The sequence below is a fragment of the Marmota flaviventris genome, chromosome 2 (assembly GCF_047511675.1).
Source record: "Marmota flaviventris isolate mMarFla1 chromosome 2, mMarFla1.hap1, whole genome shotgun sequence".
NCBI classification, from domain to species: domain Eukaryota; kingdom Metazoa; phylum Chordata; class Mammalia; order Rodentia; family Sciuridae; genus Marmota; species Marmota flaviventris.
Genome location: NC_092499.1, coordinates 7,076,530 through 7,092,103, shown reverse-complemented (window position 1 = coordinate 7,092,103; position 15,574 = coordinate 7,076,530). Strand labels below are relative to the sequence as shown.

The 15,574-nt window shown below is 39.7% G+C and overlaps 1 protein-coding gene across 1 annotated transcript in view; it reads left to right on the top strand.

Annotated features, from left to right (window-relative positions):
* Positions 1-419: 419 nt before the first annotated feature.
* Positions 420-15,574, top strand: part of Ccnk (cyclin K) — a 29,082-nt gene continuing 13,927 nt past the window's right edge. The window contains exons 1-4 of the mRNA XM_027946663.3: positions 420-530; positions 11,530-11,778; positions 12,212-12,293; positions 14,369-14,500. Of these exons, the coding sequence (XP_027802464.1) occupies positions 11,582-11,778; positions 12,212-12,293; positions 14,369-14,500 (411 nt within the window). The 5' untranslated portion in view covers positions 420-530; positions 11,530-11,581. The remainder of the gene's footprint in view (positions 531-11,529; positions 11,779-12,211; positions 12,294-14,368; positions 14,501-15,574) is intronic.

The window sequence follows — 15,574 nt, the reverse complement described above, 5'->3', positions numbered from 1 at the left end:
CGCCTCGCACGCCTGGGCGCGGCCCCGCCCCGCCGCCCAGCCGCCGTTCTGCTCGGGGTCCCGTGCAGCCATTGGGCAGGAGGCTCTGGGGGCGAGAGCGGCCGACTTGGCCCCCGCCGGCCCGAAACCACAATTGGCTGAACTTTGTCCATGTCCGAGCTCTGATTGGGTAACGGCAGCCTGGACCCCGCCTCCGGGCCCAAGTTCCGTTAGCAGGTTCGGTTGTTTCCGAATTCCCTTTCGCCAAGGGGGCGTGGCCTACAGAAAGGACCCTTTGGCTGGCTCCTCCTCCTACACGCAGCAGCCACTGATCCGCCCGGCGAGTGGAGAGGGAACTGGCGGTTCGTTCCGCTTTTGGGAGCTGTATTTTCTTCTGATTGGCTGATTTGCGGCCGACGCTCCCCGCCCCTCCAGTCGTTTGTTTTTCGTCGCGAGACGCAGCGTGATGACGTATTCCCCGACATTCCACATCCAAGATGGCCGCAATCAGCACGGAGAGACGTCGCTAAGGGGCTTGCCTGAGGCGAGGGGTGAGTGACCCGCGGCCCGCGGCCCGCGCCGCCCTCTTTCCGCGTACTTGGAGTTCGGAGTAGGGTATGGCCAACTGCCTCCGTCCTCTGGGGGACTCTTGCCTCCGAGATTTCGCCCCTTCTGCTAGCCCCTATGCACGATGAAGTTAGCTGGTGACGAGGGGCTGGGGTGTGGGTTTCGGGAAAGGGTCTGAGGCGCAAGGGCGGCGCTGGGAGGTCTGGAGCACCCTAGAACTGGTAGCGGCGTTTGATTTGTTGGGGCGCGATTGGGGTTGGAGGATCTTCTAGCGGCGGGAAGAGGGCGGGGGGGTCTCACCCGGCCGCAGAGGGCCCGTTTCCCTGTTCCCGGGTCGTGGTTGGGCAGGTGTGAGACCTCGGAGACCGTCCCACACCTGCACTGCTCGGACCTGGGAGTTCTCCGGGCCACGGGGCAAGGGTGGGACTAGGAGGCACTTCCGCGGTGAGCTCGTTCTGCCCAGATGTCGTTCTCATTCACCCTCTCTTGGGCGGTTGGTTTGGTCGTTATTGTAAGACAAGGTATACGTCTAAAAACTTTCGGAACCATTATCTGCATAGGGTATGCTCAGTGATTAGTCCCTAAGTGTGAATTGCCAGTTAAACGGAGCTTTCGCTAAGTCATCTGAGGTTAGGAACGTCTTGTAAAGAGCGGTCACTTAAAACTGGCCTTTTTTTTTTTTTAAGGCAAAGTTAATAAGGTTTGTGTATCTCATTATGTATCCTTTTTTACACATCTGTAGCATAGTGCCTTGCAGTCGTAAACACACATTAAAAGTGTCTGTGAATGATGTTAGTAGAATGAAAGAGCAGAGCTTTCGATCCCCAGCACCCGGAACACTGACATTTAGTCAGCTATATTGCCAAATGAAAGAAAAAATGGATGATGGTGTTAATGGTACTGATAGACATTTTAGTTAAAATTGTTAGCGTTCCTAAGATGCTTATTTGTTAAATCATCTTTACCATAAATGTAATAATTATAAAACCTCTTAGGGTTTTTTCCAGTGGCTACCATTGATGTCTAGTTTTAGGGGTTTTCTCTCCTTTTCTCTCATTTTAATTATATTTTAACGTATTGTCCAAGCATATTAGTTGATTCCAGCAAAAATCATGGTTAACTAAATTTGTTCCATTGAAAGTGTAGTTTGCAACAACAAGCAATACAGAAACATTTTAATTGTTAATGAGGTTCTTCCATTTTAAATGCCATTTCTAAAATTGAATATCATAAAGAAAAATTGTTCATATTTTGGCTTATAAAATGTGCAAATTCATTTTAGGAATTTATTGCAAAACCGCTGAGTTCACTAAGACTATGAAAAGAAAAAAATGTTTTCTGCTTTTTTTTTTAAACTAAAATTGGGTTAAGGACAAAACAAGAGGAGTTAAATTTGAGGTAATTGAGAAGATTATAAAGAATATCTATGGTGCAGCCAATTTGGAAAGCAATATGGAGATTCCTTGGAAAGCTGGGAATGGAACCACCATTTGACCCAGCTATTCCCCTTCTTGGACTATACCCAAAAGACCTAAAAAGAGCATACTACAGGGACACAGCCACATCAATGTTTATAGCAGCACAATTCACAATAGCTAAAATGTGGAACCAACCTAGATGCCCTTCAATAGATGAGTGGATTTTTAAAAATGTGGCATTTATACACAATGGAATATTACTCAGCATTAAAAAATAACAAGATCATAGCATTTGCAGGCAAATGGATGGCATTAGAGCAGATAATGCTAAGTGAAGTTAGCCGATCCCTAAAAAACAAATGCCGAATGTCTTCTCTGATATATGTGGGTGACTCAGAATGGGATAGGGAGGAAGAGCATGAGAACAATACTACCACTAAATAGGGAAGAGAGATGGGAGGGAAAAAGAGGGAGAAGGGGAGTTGCACGGAAGACAGAAGGAGAACCTCATTGTTATACAGAATACATATATGATGTTGTGACGAGAAAAAGAAAAAAAAGTGTCACATTAGATTGGATAGAGAGAAAGGATGGGAGAGGAGGGGAGGAGTAGGGAGGATAGGAAGGGCAGCAGAATAGAATAGACAATATGATTGATGTATGTACATTCCATGTATGTATTATATGTCAAAATACATTCTGCTGTCATGCATGACTAAAAAAAATAAAAATAAATCGTATGGTAAAAAATAAAAATAAAAAAAATAAAGAATTTCTAACTGGATTAAATCTAATTTGTATTTTTAAGGCCAGAGTAATTGCATATAAGATTGTAAAATCATTGTTCATAACCTTTGAGGAATCCTTAATGATAAAAAACTGGAGTCTGGCCTGTCGCTGATTTCACAGAGAGCAATTAGCTGACTTTGGGTACAAGGACTTATTAATGATCGGTTTTATGAAATTGTTGCCAAAAAAGGGCTTGATAGTACTTGGGAAAGGAGAGCTGAGTCCTCCAAGCCAGCAAAGCTTCAATAAGGAAAAGCCATGTGACACAAATCATATTTCCTTTTGTTACAAGTTTATTAACTGTTGGTAAAGGGGAGATTGTTAGACATAAATCCATTTAGATTTCCTTAGAACACAAAACATAATCTTGCCTAGTAGACACAAGAAGTAAATGTACATTGGATAAAATATAGTTAGGTAATTTATATCCATTCAGATTCCTAAACCTAAAATGTTGATTAGTGGGTTGTTAGTAGCCTAGAAGTGGGGGTCTTTAGAGGGAACCTATGGAGCTTTGATTTTGCCCTTTTGAATAAAGGGCACTTTTTAATTACTAGCTAAATATGTAAGATGCATAATTCTCAAGTTAATGAATGCATTCAAACCATTGAATGATAAGTAGGAAGCATGTCAGATGACACCCAGAGTTTTTAAAGACCAAAAGTGACAGAGTATAAATTTACTGGAAGTGACTAAATTTGCAAAAATTCAGCTATATTTCAGATGAGGAAGACCTGTCTTAATAAAAAAAATGGTTCCAAGACGTAATGTTCCATTTATAGAAACAAAGTAGTGTCTAGATTGAGGAACAGCAGTATCTTAGTCTAAAGTAAGACAGATTGTGCCTCTGCCATTTGCTAACTATGACAGGTTGTTTCATGTCTCTTTGGCTCCATTGACTCCATTTTCTCAGTGATGAATTGTGAGAATAAGAAAACATAGTTTGCAGGCATGCTGAAATTCAACGGACATAGGATATGTTACTGAATTTACTAGCCTTCTTCATATGCTCATATGCTGGGCAGATATATAAAGTGTATTTTTTCTGTTTTGAAAATACTTAGGGGGAATTGGGCACATTGGCCCACGCCTGTAATCCCAGTGGCTCAGGAGACTGAAACAGAAGGATTGGGAGTTCAAAGCCAGCCTCAGCAACTTAGCAAGGCCCTGAGCAATTTAGTGAGACCCTGTCTCTGAATAAAGTACAAAATAAGGTTGGGGATGTGGCTCAGTGGTCAAATACCCCTGAATTCAATCCCCAGCACCCCCCCCAAAAAAATTAGGGGGAACCTAAATTTTAACACTAAACTCTCAAAACCATCTTGAGAAAATCATTAGATTTCTTTACCCTGAAGAAAAGAAGGCAATGTAAAATTATCTTTACATATTTGAAAGACAATCAGTAGAAAAGGAAAACGTGTTTTCAAGGTTTAGGAAGCTAAGAAGAGAGTTGTTAAAAAGATTTCAATCGTTATTTTGTGCCATTTGTGTAACGGATCTAGGAGATGAACATAACACATAAAAATCAATCTAAGAATAATATAAGAGTTACGTGAACACCAGTTATTGATATACAGCAATGCCATAGGCTGCTTTCTAAACTAAGGTCTTATTAATAAAAATGTCTGAATGAAGGTTAGTAATAATTTAGTACTGTTATTAAAAAAGAATTTACATACCGGATCAGAGAGTTATATGGTGTCCATTACTATTATGGTCATAATTCTAAATGTTGAAAATGCATTTCATCTTTCATCATGTAAAATGATAATATCTAAAACACATGATTGAAAGGTGTTGCTAAAACACCTTACATGTTTCTTGAGAGATTTTCATTTTTGTGGATCTCATAAATCTCAGTGATTTTCACAGTAATCCCTACTAATAATAAAATTTATAACTTCAGGACCTTGTTTAAAAAAATTGAATTATAGAGAAAGGGGTTAGAGAACAGAGGCAAGCACTTTTTCAGGAAGGTAGAGGCTCTAGAGGACTGTTGCTGTTCTGTTTATGTACATTGTTTATTGCATGTTTTTCTGATTTCATGTATTGTTCGTTCTGCCCCGAGTCTAAAGGAAATCTATACTAGTTCTTTTAGCAGGGAGTTTAGCCAATGATAGCAAGTAAAATTGACTTGAATATATTTCAGTTACATCCACTTGTGAACTGAGATTCTTCCCATCCCTATGTCCTCCATAGTGGGTTATTCCTTTTTCCCACTCTGCCCCTTTCCTCTCGGTAGATGTCAGACACTCTACTTCTTGGATAGAATGGAGGTCCTCTGAGGTCCTCTTTTAGGAGTTACTTCCTCCCCCTTAAAATATTTCTTATTGGGGCTGGGATTGTGGCTCAGCAACCAGGTTCGATCCTCAGCACCACATAAAAATAAAAGCATTGTGTTGTGTCCATCTACACCTAAAAAAATAAATATTTTTAAAAAAAAAAACATTTCTTGTTACCTCTTCCTCCATCTTTTTCTTGATTTCTTAGAGAAAGAGCTTCCTTTCCTCACATTTTCTCACTATGTTTTTTAGTATCCTTGGTCAGTTAATCCCCTCCTTAAGACTGTTTAGACTCCTCAGTGATTCTTTTCCTTCCGACTGCACACCCTCTTTGTTTTCTTCTATGGGGGCGGGGGTTGCATCGTGGGGGAGCACAAGAAAAACAACGAAAACCTGCCTTATGCTTTTTCACCCACCTTGTCACTTCTTTGAGCAAGAGTTACCTGAGAAGAACACATATGCCATTCATTCCTAAAAACCCCTTATGGATTTCCTTCTGCCCCACTGTACTATGAAAAAAAATTTGTAATGTGTGTCCACTCTATTGAGCTATAATTCACTTACAGAACCAATTGTTCAAAGTGTTTTCAGTGTATTCAAAATTGTGAAGCCACCACAATTGATTTCATTATCCCTAATAACTAATCACCAATTTGAGTAACCTTTCCTTAATTTCTTGTCCTTTAAGTTTTCTTTAGCATTTCTCACTGCTGACCACCATCTCTGATTTAAAGTTGATATCCTTTGGTTTCTTGTGCAAGTAAGAATCAAATTTTCCTACCTCTTTGACCCTTTCTTATCTGGTGATTCTTCATACAGGGTCATCAAGAGTTGTTTGCAGACCTCTTTTTTCCTCTCCATTCCTCTGTCCTTTGTCGTGACTTTACAATTGCTACATTTACATAGACAAATCCTAAGTAGATATGTTCTTTCTAGATTTTAACAGACTCATTTGTCTGATAGATGTTTCCACACAATTATCTTTCAAGTTCTTCAAACCTAATATTTATAGAACCATATTCTTCTTCTCTTCCCCTTCAAAACCAGCTCTTCCTTGACTTTCCCTTTTATTTCTGCCTGCCTTTCCCACTGGACCTTGCTTGTATTGTTCCCCGCTGTGCTGTTGAGACCTGACTTAGTAAATGCTCAGCAAATATTTGAATGAATAAGTGCAGAGAGAACTGTTACTATAATGAATCTTAAAGTATACCATAAATAAATTACAAATGTGGGTAGATATTGATTCTTTTAGCCAACTGGCCAGGTGCCTTCTGTTCTACAAAAAGGTACATGACTATTTATTAATATCAAAAAATAGAAACATTTCAAATGTTCATCCACAGTAGAATGGATGGATAAGATGTGTTATATCCATAGAATAAAATACTATACGGCACTTTTTCAACTTTGGCACTATTGATAGGTTGAGCCAGGTAATTACTTGTAGGGAGTTGTTCTGTGAATTGTAGTATGCTCAGCAACATTCTTAGCCTCTATCCCCTAAATGTCAGAAGCCATCCCCCAGTTATATAACAGATGTCTGGAGGCGTTTTTTTAAGTGTCCTTAAGAATCACTGTAGAACAGTGATAAGAGAATGAAACCTGCTTTATGCGATAGCAGGGATGAGTCCCACACACAGTGTCAAGCAACAGGAAATGGACATAAAGCAGTGTTACTATGTCACTGGACATGTCCTTCAAAAATAGGTAAAACTGGTTGGGAAGAGAGGTTAGGATGGTTCTCTTTGCAAGGGATAGGATAGTGACTAGGAGAAGAAGGGAAGCAAGCTCTGGGAGGTTGGCTGTATTCTGGTTCTCAGTTGAATGGAGTTGCACAGATGTGTTTACTTTGTAAAAATTAATCAACTACACAATAATGCACTTTCTTTCTGTTGTAGTTTATAAAACCATACCCACACATGAGCAAACATTCCTCAGCTACTGAGGGATATGGGCTAGTGGCAATAAGGAAATAAAGACCCCTTCTGGTCCCCTAAGGAGTCCCATCTGATTTTTACCCCCTGGCCTATTTTTACATTAAAGAATAGAACTCGTGTACCTATGGCCTAGACTGTACACATGTTAACATTTTGCCACTTTTGCTGTGTGATTTTGTTCTAGCCAAACAGTTTGAAAGTAAGTTGCAGACATCATGACACTTAGTGTGAAATGTTGGCCTGCATCTACTAAGAATAAAGTCATTCTCCTATGTGACAATATTATTTTATAATATAAGAATATTATTAATCCTAAGAAAATTCACAGAGATTCCCTTATTATCCAGTACATATTTGAATTTTTCTTTAAAAAGAGGTGAGGAGGCTGGGGATATAGCTCAGTTGGTACTATGCTTGCCTCGCATGCACAAGGCCCTGGGTTCAGTCCCCAGTACCACCAAAAAGGGGGGGGGGGTGTCTAATCAAGGTTCTCATTGCATTTGGTTGTTTGGATCTTTAGCTTTTTTAAATCTAGGACAGTTCCTCCTTACCATCGTTTTATTTTTTCATGACATTGACTTGGTCGGGGGTGATTGGAGGGGTTACTGGGGATGAAACCAGGGACAGTCATTGAGCAACATCCCGATCCTTTTTATTTTATTTTGTCAGGGTCTAAATTGCTCAGGCAGGCCTCAAACTTGTGATCCTCTTTCCTCAGCCTCCCAAGTCACTGAGATTACAGGCCTGTACCACCAAACTTAGTGACATTAAGTTTTTAGTTTCCTTATGCTGTTTAACTTGTTCTACCCCAGTATTACTATAAACTAGAAGTTAAGTCTACAGGCTTGGGCTGGGGAGGTGGCTCAAACGGTAACGTGCTTGCCTGGCATGTGCGGGGCGGTGGGTTCGATCCTCAGCACCATGTAAAAATAGAATAAAGATGTTGTATCCACCGAAACCCCCCAAAAAAGTCTACAGGCTTAGTTGAATTTAGGTTATGCTTTTGTCCACACACACCCCACCCGTATTACTGTGGACTTGGTTTTTATTCAGTATTTTACAGTCAAGAACAGGCATTTTTTCTTTTTAATATTCACATTATGCTGAATGTATCTAGTGTTCACTCTTCCTGATGGCTCCTGTCTTGGTAAACTGCCTGCTTACAACCAAAGAAGGCCTCTACTCCAGACTGGAAAATGGCTTGCTTCCACTACTTCTTTCTAAGTGGAAAGAACTGGCATATATGTATATATATTTTTTAAGTGTGATTTATTTTTATATTTTCAATTAAAGTTTAGCATTGTACGTTTTTTCTTAACCTTTAACTTTGTGCATGCATATTTATTTTCTTTGCACAGAAAATCTTGGTTCCTAACATTAACATTTACATATTTGTTTCTGTATATCCTATAATATACCAAAAAGGAGGGGGTGAAAATTATAATTTTAATGCTACTACTGACAGTGTAATGAAAGTTTCAGATTTCTCTGAGATTCTTTTTATCCTTAGAGTGCATCTCACTGAGGGTATAACGATATCAGCAATTACTTGAAATAATTTTCTGTTGCCCACGAGTTTGACTTTGAGATTTACTTTTTTAGTTTTAGTTACTTTTATTAATTCTTAAATATTTACGTGACCAAAAAGTCCAAGTTAGAAAGTAACTTGGAAGCCAACCTGAAAGATCTTCCAATGGCTATAGTAAAACAATTTTATCAAGAGAATAATGATATTATTATTATTTATAACTCAAGGAATAAAATAAATACCCATAAGTCTATACTGACATAAACAAGAAAGTGAGAAAGAAAGAACAAATCTTTCTTAGAAAAGAATTCTAAATAATATACATTGAAGAAGTGAATGAGATGGAAGGTCACCATGAGAACACAACAGCCAGATGTCACCCCAGCTACTCAGGAGGCAGAGGCAGGAGGATGGCTTGAACCCAGAGCTATGGACAACATAGAGAAACCCCAGTCTCAAACATACACACAAACTGTTGCAGGCAGGATTCTTAGATGAATGCTAAAATTAGTTGGTGACTCTCTTAGAAGAAATGTATTGTGATCCTCTTTCCTATAAATAAAGTCATTCTCCTATGTGACAATATTATTTCATAATATAAGAATATTATTAATCCTAAGAAAATTCACAGAGATTGCTTGCATTATGTAGTATTTACTAATTGCTATGGTGGTTTTAACATATGTCCACAGATTTTTTAATATTGCTCCCTCAAAAAAGGTGGAACTTTGTTCCCTTATCCTCTAGTAAGGACATTGGGCTGAATCTAGTGACTGGTTTCTGAAGTAGAAAATCAAAAGGGAAAAATAATAATTTACAATGAGAAACCTAGCAGACCCCCATCTTAACAAGTGGTCATAGTTAGCCTCAGCTATAAAAAGTTTCTTGATGTCACCGGTCCTCTAACATGATGTGATGAGGAGGACACTTAACCTCTGTGGCATTTTCCCCTAAAACTGCATTCCTGGGAAAACAGACAAATCAGAAGACCTGCCTGCTTCTCTTTAAAACTGACCAGGGCATGGAAAACAAGGAAGACTGAAAAACTGAGCGATTTTTGTAAGAAGACAGTGCAAAGGAAATACGACAACTAAATGCAGTGTAGCATCCTAGATCAGATCCTTGAACAGAAAAAGGGATTGTGGGGAAACACAATCCAAGTAAAAGGTGTAGTTTCTTTACTGTTATACCAAAATTAAATCCTGAGCACCATGTTTATGTAAGGTGTTAACTCAGGAAACTGAGTGAAGGGCATCGATAAACTCTGTACTATCTTTATAATTTTTCTGTAAAGCTACATATTTTTAAAATAACAGGTTTTCTAAAAGTCAGCTATATAAAAAGACTCAATGAAGTCCTGTTCCCATCCCTGTCTTTTCTATCCTGTTCTTCCCCATTTCCTTTTGCTAATCTTTTTTTTTGTTGTTGGGAAAAAAAATTAGGGACCAAGAAAATAGCAGTCCTTTTCTCTCCTTTCTCACCTAGACGTTAGCATTCTGTGTATACCACCCTGCTTTTTGCCGATTCTGAAAATCTCTCCAATCCTTATAGTACCATTTTTATTCTTTGTAACAGCCTCAGAGTAGGCTGCTATAGTCGTGTGCCATATTCCATTCAGCTAGTTCCTTGTTGCTGAACATTTGGGTTGTCTGTGGATTTGCCATTACAAATAACACTGCGGGAATGATCTTATGCATATGTTATTTTATATTTGTGACTGTTTCTAGAGAAGATTCCTAGCCGTGGGATTGCTTGGTCAAAGAGCAAATGTGTGTGTCATTTTGTTAGTTATGGCCAACTTACCCTCTGTGACAGTTGTACCATTTTGTTCTCCCACTGGCAATATTTGAGACATCCGCTGCTTTCTCCTTAGCCTTGCCAACAGTAAATCGCCAAACTTTTGGATTTTTGCCAACCCAATAAGTAAGAAATGTATCTTGGTAATAGCTTCTAGGGTTTTAGTTAACTGTTCCCCCAACCAGGCACTGCCCAATTTAATCAGTATTGTATACAAAAGAATAAATTTGTAGGACAATCTCAGCTGCCCTTTAGGGCTAGCAGGTGGGAAGAGGAGACTACTCAGCTCTGCCATTTCACCTTTCCCATCAGAAATAAGGCAGGTATGCAGAGCAAATTAGGCTTCCAAATGAACTGGTGGGCCAGAGATAGGCCACAGCCGTGTTTTCTGCTCAACAGACTAACCTGGCTCCGGCCACCTCCTTTGGAACCCTTCTGCCACGTTTGAAAAATGTGTATTGTCCCTGAGCCAATTCACAAGGGACTTACATGTTAGAATGGCCTCCAGATGAGCTCCTTGTTTTTCTTTTCTGTCGATGTGCAGCTTTTAGAGAATCTCTGTGTTCCGAATGAAAGAAAGGGAAAGGATGAGAAAGCAGGCACAGCCTGAAGGCCTCCTTCCTCATAGACTGCCTCCCTCCACCCACCTTCTCAGGCCTCCCCACACGTGCGCTGGTTCATATTGCTCAGTTCTCGTCATTCCTGGAGGTGAATTCACCAAATCCTATGGCTTTTATAAGTTAAAGTGCCTAGGTAAAGGCAAGTTAACTACAAAAGGGAAAATGTGATACTAGATGGGAGAGAGGGACAGTTTGGGAGCATAAATCTTTGTAGGGGATTAAGACAGACCTGGGCTTTACTGAAGAATGGAATCTAGACAAACATGAAACAGTTTCTGTCTATCAATAAAGACAGAAAGGAAGTGTAAGATATGCTTAGTTTCTTCCAATATTTTACCTAGATTTAAACCTTTATGTTCCAGATGAGGAGAGAATGATCTTCTAAGTAATCATGACATCTGGGATTTATTGGTATAAAGTCACGTAGGTGTATTTAATTGGCTTTGGAGGTTAGCCTTTGGTTCTAACTGGCAATCAGTATGGCACAGTTTCTGTAGGGAGTTTTGATTCAAAATCAAGTGCATTCTGTCATTATAGATTGCCTGTAATGGTTAGGTTTCCTTAGTTTAGCATCCCTTTTCAACTTGCATCTTTATTTTATTTTTCTCTTAGGATTCTAAAGTTTTCAGACAACCTTTTGGAAAGAACAAGTCTACTCCAATAAATGAAGGAGAATAAAGAAAATTCAAGCCCTTCAGTAACGTCAGCAAACCTGGACCACACAAAACCATGTTGGTACTGGGATAAGAAAGACCTGGCTCATACACCCTCGCAACTTGAAGGACTCGATCCAGCCACTGAGGCCCGGTACCGCCGAGAGGGGGCTAGATTCATCTTTGATGTGGGCACACGTTTGGGGCTGTATCCTAATTTTTCTTGGAATCTGTTACAGATAGGTTCCCCACCACCACCAAGAATTAATTAGATATTGTAGATAAAATATCCAGTCATTTCTCTGTTCTAGGACAGTTGTTAAATATCCTTGTTGTTTGACTCTTGTTCTGATTGCCTGGCTCTGCAGGGGTTTTCCTATTTCTAGTTCACATTTAAATGTGTAGACTTAACCACTGAGCAGTCGGGCCCCAGGAGGAAAACCAACACCCATTAAGATCTCAGCTGAAGTGTGTCGCAAGGCTTGTATCAGAATTCTGGCCCCTCAGATTCCATCTACCTGCTTTGCCACTGGTATTGTTTGCCACTGACGTTGTTGCTTGTCTTTATTTCTTGTCTACGTTTAACTAAGAATATAACCTGTAAAAAATTATTGACTAAAAGTCCTTAACTAGAACAACAGACACTATGACACCCTGGCAACTGGAATAATTTATTTTCATCGCTTTTATATGTTCCATTCCTTCAAGCAATTCCCAAGATATGTAAGTGTTTGAATTTTGTCATTCTCTATTACATGTTATTGTTTCTTACATTTTGGTGGACTAATTATAGTGTCTCGTTTTATTTTCCAGAAAGGGTTGATTTTTATCTGGTAGACACTGTGTATTTTTTAAAAATCAAGTTTGAACTTTGTATTTTCCAATTAACCATGTTCAAGTCTTTTTTTACTTAGGTCAGTAGAAACCACAGTCATATTGCACTTTGTATGAAAGTGTACTTTCTCATTACCTTTTCCAAAATAAATCTGAACTTAAGTGAGGTCGTAGGAGAGGTATAGATACAAGGCTGTGGCATTCAAGGGGACATTAATTACATGTTGGAGGGATCAGGAAACATGCAAGGGAGGAAGTACTAGCAGTTTAAATTAAGTCTTGAGGGTAGTGGGTGTAGGTGTGCCAAGATAGGCTAGGGGAGCAGTCCAGTGGAAATAGTTCTAGTGGACGCAGGGAAGGCACTACACACTGACAGCCCAGTTGGAACTCCGTCTGTCAGGAAGGGAATGATGAAACCCTGCATGGGAAAGTAAACCAGGGAGAGTCTCGAATATCAGATTGAGGACATTTGACTTCAGTCAGACAGTGAACTGGTTAAAAGACGACAGAATCAGACCTACGAGGAAAGTTCGTTTTGCTAGTTTTTTGTTTTAAGATTTTGCTTAGTTTATGATTTCTTGAAGAAGGAGACTGTCAAAATGAGCTTTGTTCCCTGGCACAGTGACATCCAGTGTGATCCTGATTATGTGAAGAGCGTGGAATGTGGAAGGATAGGAGTGGGTCAGGAGACAACAAAGAAAGAGCAGCTCTCACCTCAGTGACAGGGACTGCAGTCATGTGGAGGCAACTGAAGGGACAGTGTCTTAATCCTTTTGGGATGTTATAACACAGTCATTTAGGCTGGATCATCTGTGAATAACAGACAAACTCCTCGCAGTTCTGAAGAGTTCAAGGTCCAAGATCAAGGGACTGGCAGGTCCAGTGTCGAGTAAGGGTCTGTTCCTCATAGAGGGCACCTTTTGTTGTGTCCTCCCCTGATGATGGGAGAACAGTAATCCCATTCATGAGGGGATCACCTTCCAAAAACTCCCCTTCTAGACTGAAAAATTGGTGCAATCACTCTGGAAAGCAATATGGAGATTTCGAAACTAGGAATCAAACCACCATTTGACCCAGTTATACCACTCCTTGGTATATTCCCAAAGGAATTAAGATCAGCATACTACAGTGATGCAGCCACTTCGATGTTTATACCAGCTCAACTCACAATAGCTAAGCTATTGAACCAACCAAGGTGTCCTTCAACAGATAGATAAAGAAAATGTGGTATAGATACATAGTGGAATATTATTCAGCCACAAAAAAGAATGACTTTATAACTTGCTGGTAAATGGATGGATCTGGAAACTATCATGCTAAGTGAAATAAGCAAATCCCAAAAAACAAAGGTTGAATGTTCTCTCTGATATGCAGATGCTAACACAAAACAAGGGTGGGGGGGATAAAAGTTCATTGGATTAGACAAAGGGGAATGAAGGGAAGGGAGGAGGGATCAGAATAGGAAAGACAGTGGAATGAGTCTAACATGACTTTCCTATGTTTATGTATGGAAACACCACATGTACAACCTCAAGAATGGGATCCTAATTAGAATAAGTTACACTCCATGCATTTATAATGTCAAAGTACACTCTACTATCATGTATATCTAAAAAGAACAAATTTTTTCAACTAAAAAAAAAAAAAAACACTTGTAGATACTACCACACTGGCAGTCAGTTTCAGCATGTGACCTCTGAGGGACCACACACATTCAGACTGCAACAGGAAGGAAAGAAGGTATAGGCAAAAGAAAATTAATCTTTCTCATTTTAAATAATTTACAAAGCCTAATTTTTTTTCAGTTGTGTTAAATATCCTTTAGACTTTTTTTAGAATATCAGCATATTGATGAATGACAAGGAGAATAGAGGGATTCCTTTATTGTGAAGGTCAGAAACCCTTGTATCTATCCCTGGATGACCTTTGCTAACAAAATTCAAGAGCTTTTGTCTCCCTCTTAGGTGACAGGAGCTTGTTGTCTCTTTCTGGCTGGGAAAGTAGAAGAAACACCAAAAAAATGTAAAGATATCATCAAAACAGCTCGTAGTTTATTAAACGATGTACAGTTTGGCCAGTTTGGAGATGATCCAAAGGTAAGAACTGTAACTTCCTGCCTTCAAATCTTGATTCCTGTGATACGGTTCTTGCGCTGACAATGGCTCTAGCGCCTGTCTGCCAGGCCCGTGAGTTCCTAAAGGATCCTTATTTAGAAGACAGCCTTTGCTTGGTGAGACAGGAGAGAAGATGAGGTAGTATTTTCCAATGTGCCGAGCAGCATCCTGAGCCCCTTAAGGGCAATGACACACGAGGGCGATGAGCAAAAATTCTCTCCTTATCGTCAGCACTTCCAGGTGGCATAGGGAGAACAGGGTCACATTTCCAGCTAGCTTCTGAGTCAGTTTTCTTCCACCCTCATTCCTATCAAGGTCCCCCTCTTGTAATCCTTAGAGCCCTTGTTAATTATCCTTAATAATATATTTATCACAGCTTGTAATTGATAGACTTTTTTTCTTTAAGAATCAATTTTTAAAATCAGTTTTAGGTTCATAGCAAAATGAAAAGGATGGTAAGGGGAGTTCCCGTGTCCCCTTTGCCCCACAGTGCACGGTGCTTCCACCATTGTTGGCAGCCCTCACCAGAGTGGTGCATTTGTTAAAATTGATGAACTTATCTCAACACATCATTTTCATGCAGATAATTCCATGGTTTACATTAAGGTTCAGTCTTGGTTTTATACACTCTGGGTCTGGATAAATGTGTAATATGTATCCTCCATCATGGTGTGTTTTCCTCTGTGCTCTGCCTGCTCATCCCTTCCTCCTCCTCAACCACTAGCAACTACTGCTCTTTTTACCATCTCCATAGTTTTGCAGTTGTCAGAATGTCACAGATTGGAATTCTGCAATACGTGACTTTTTAAGCTAGGCTGCTTCTACTTAGTACTACGCATTTCGATTTCTATCGGATAGATTTTTATCAAATAATCAATCACATTTAACTCCCCTTCTCAACTGTAAGATCTGCAAGAACGAGGCTGTGTCTGGTGGCTAGTGCAGCAGCTGGCCTAGCATTCAGTAGATACTTGTTGAAAAAATGACAAAAGAATGTTATGGGGGAAACAAAATCAAAGTTAAAACAGAGCCAAGGTGATGAGGCTCAGCACATTC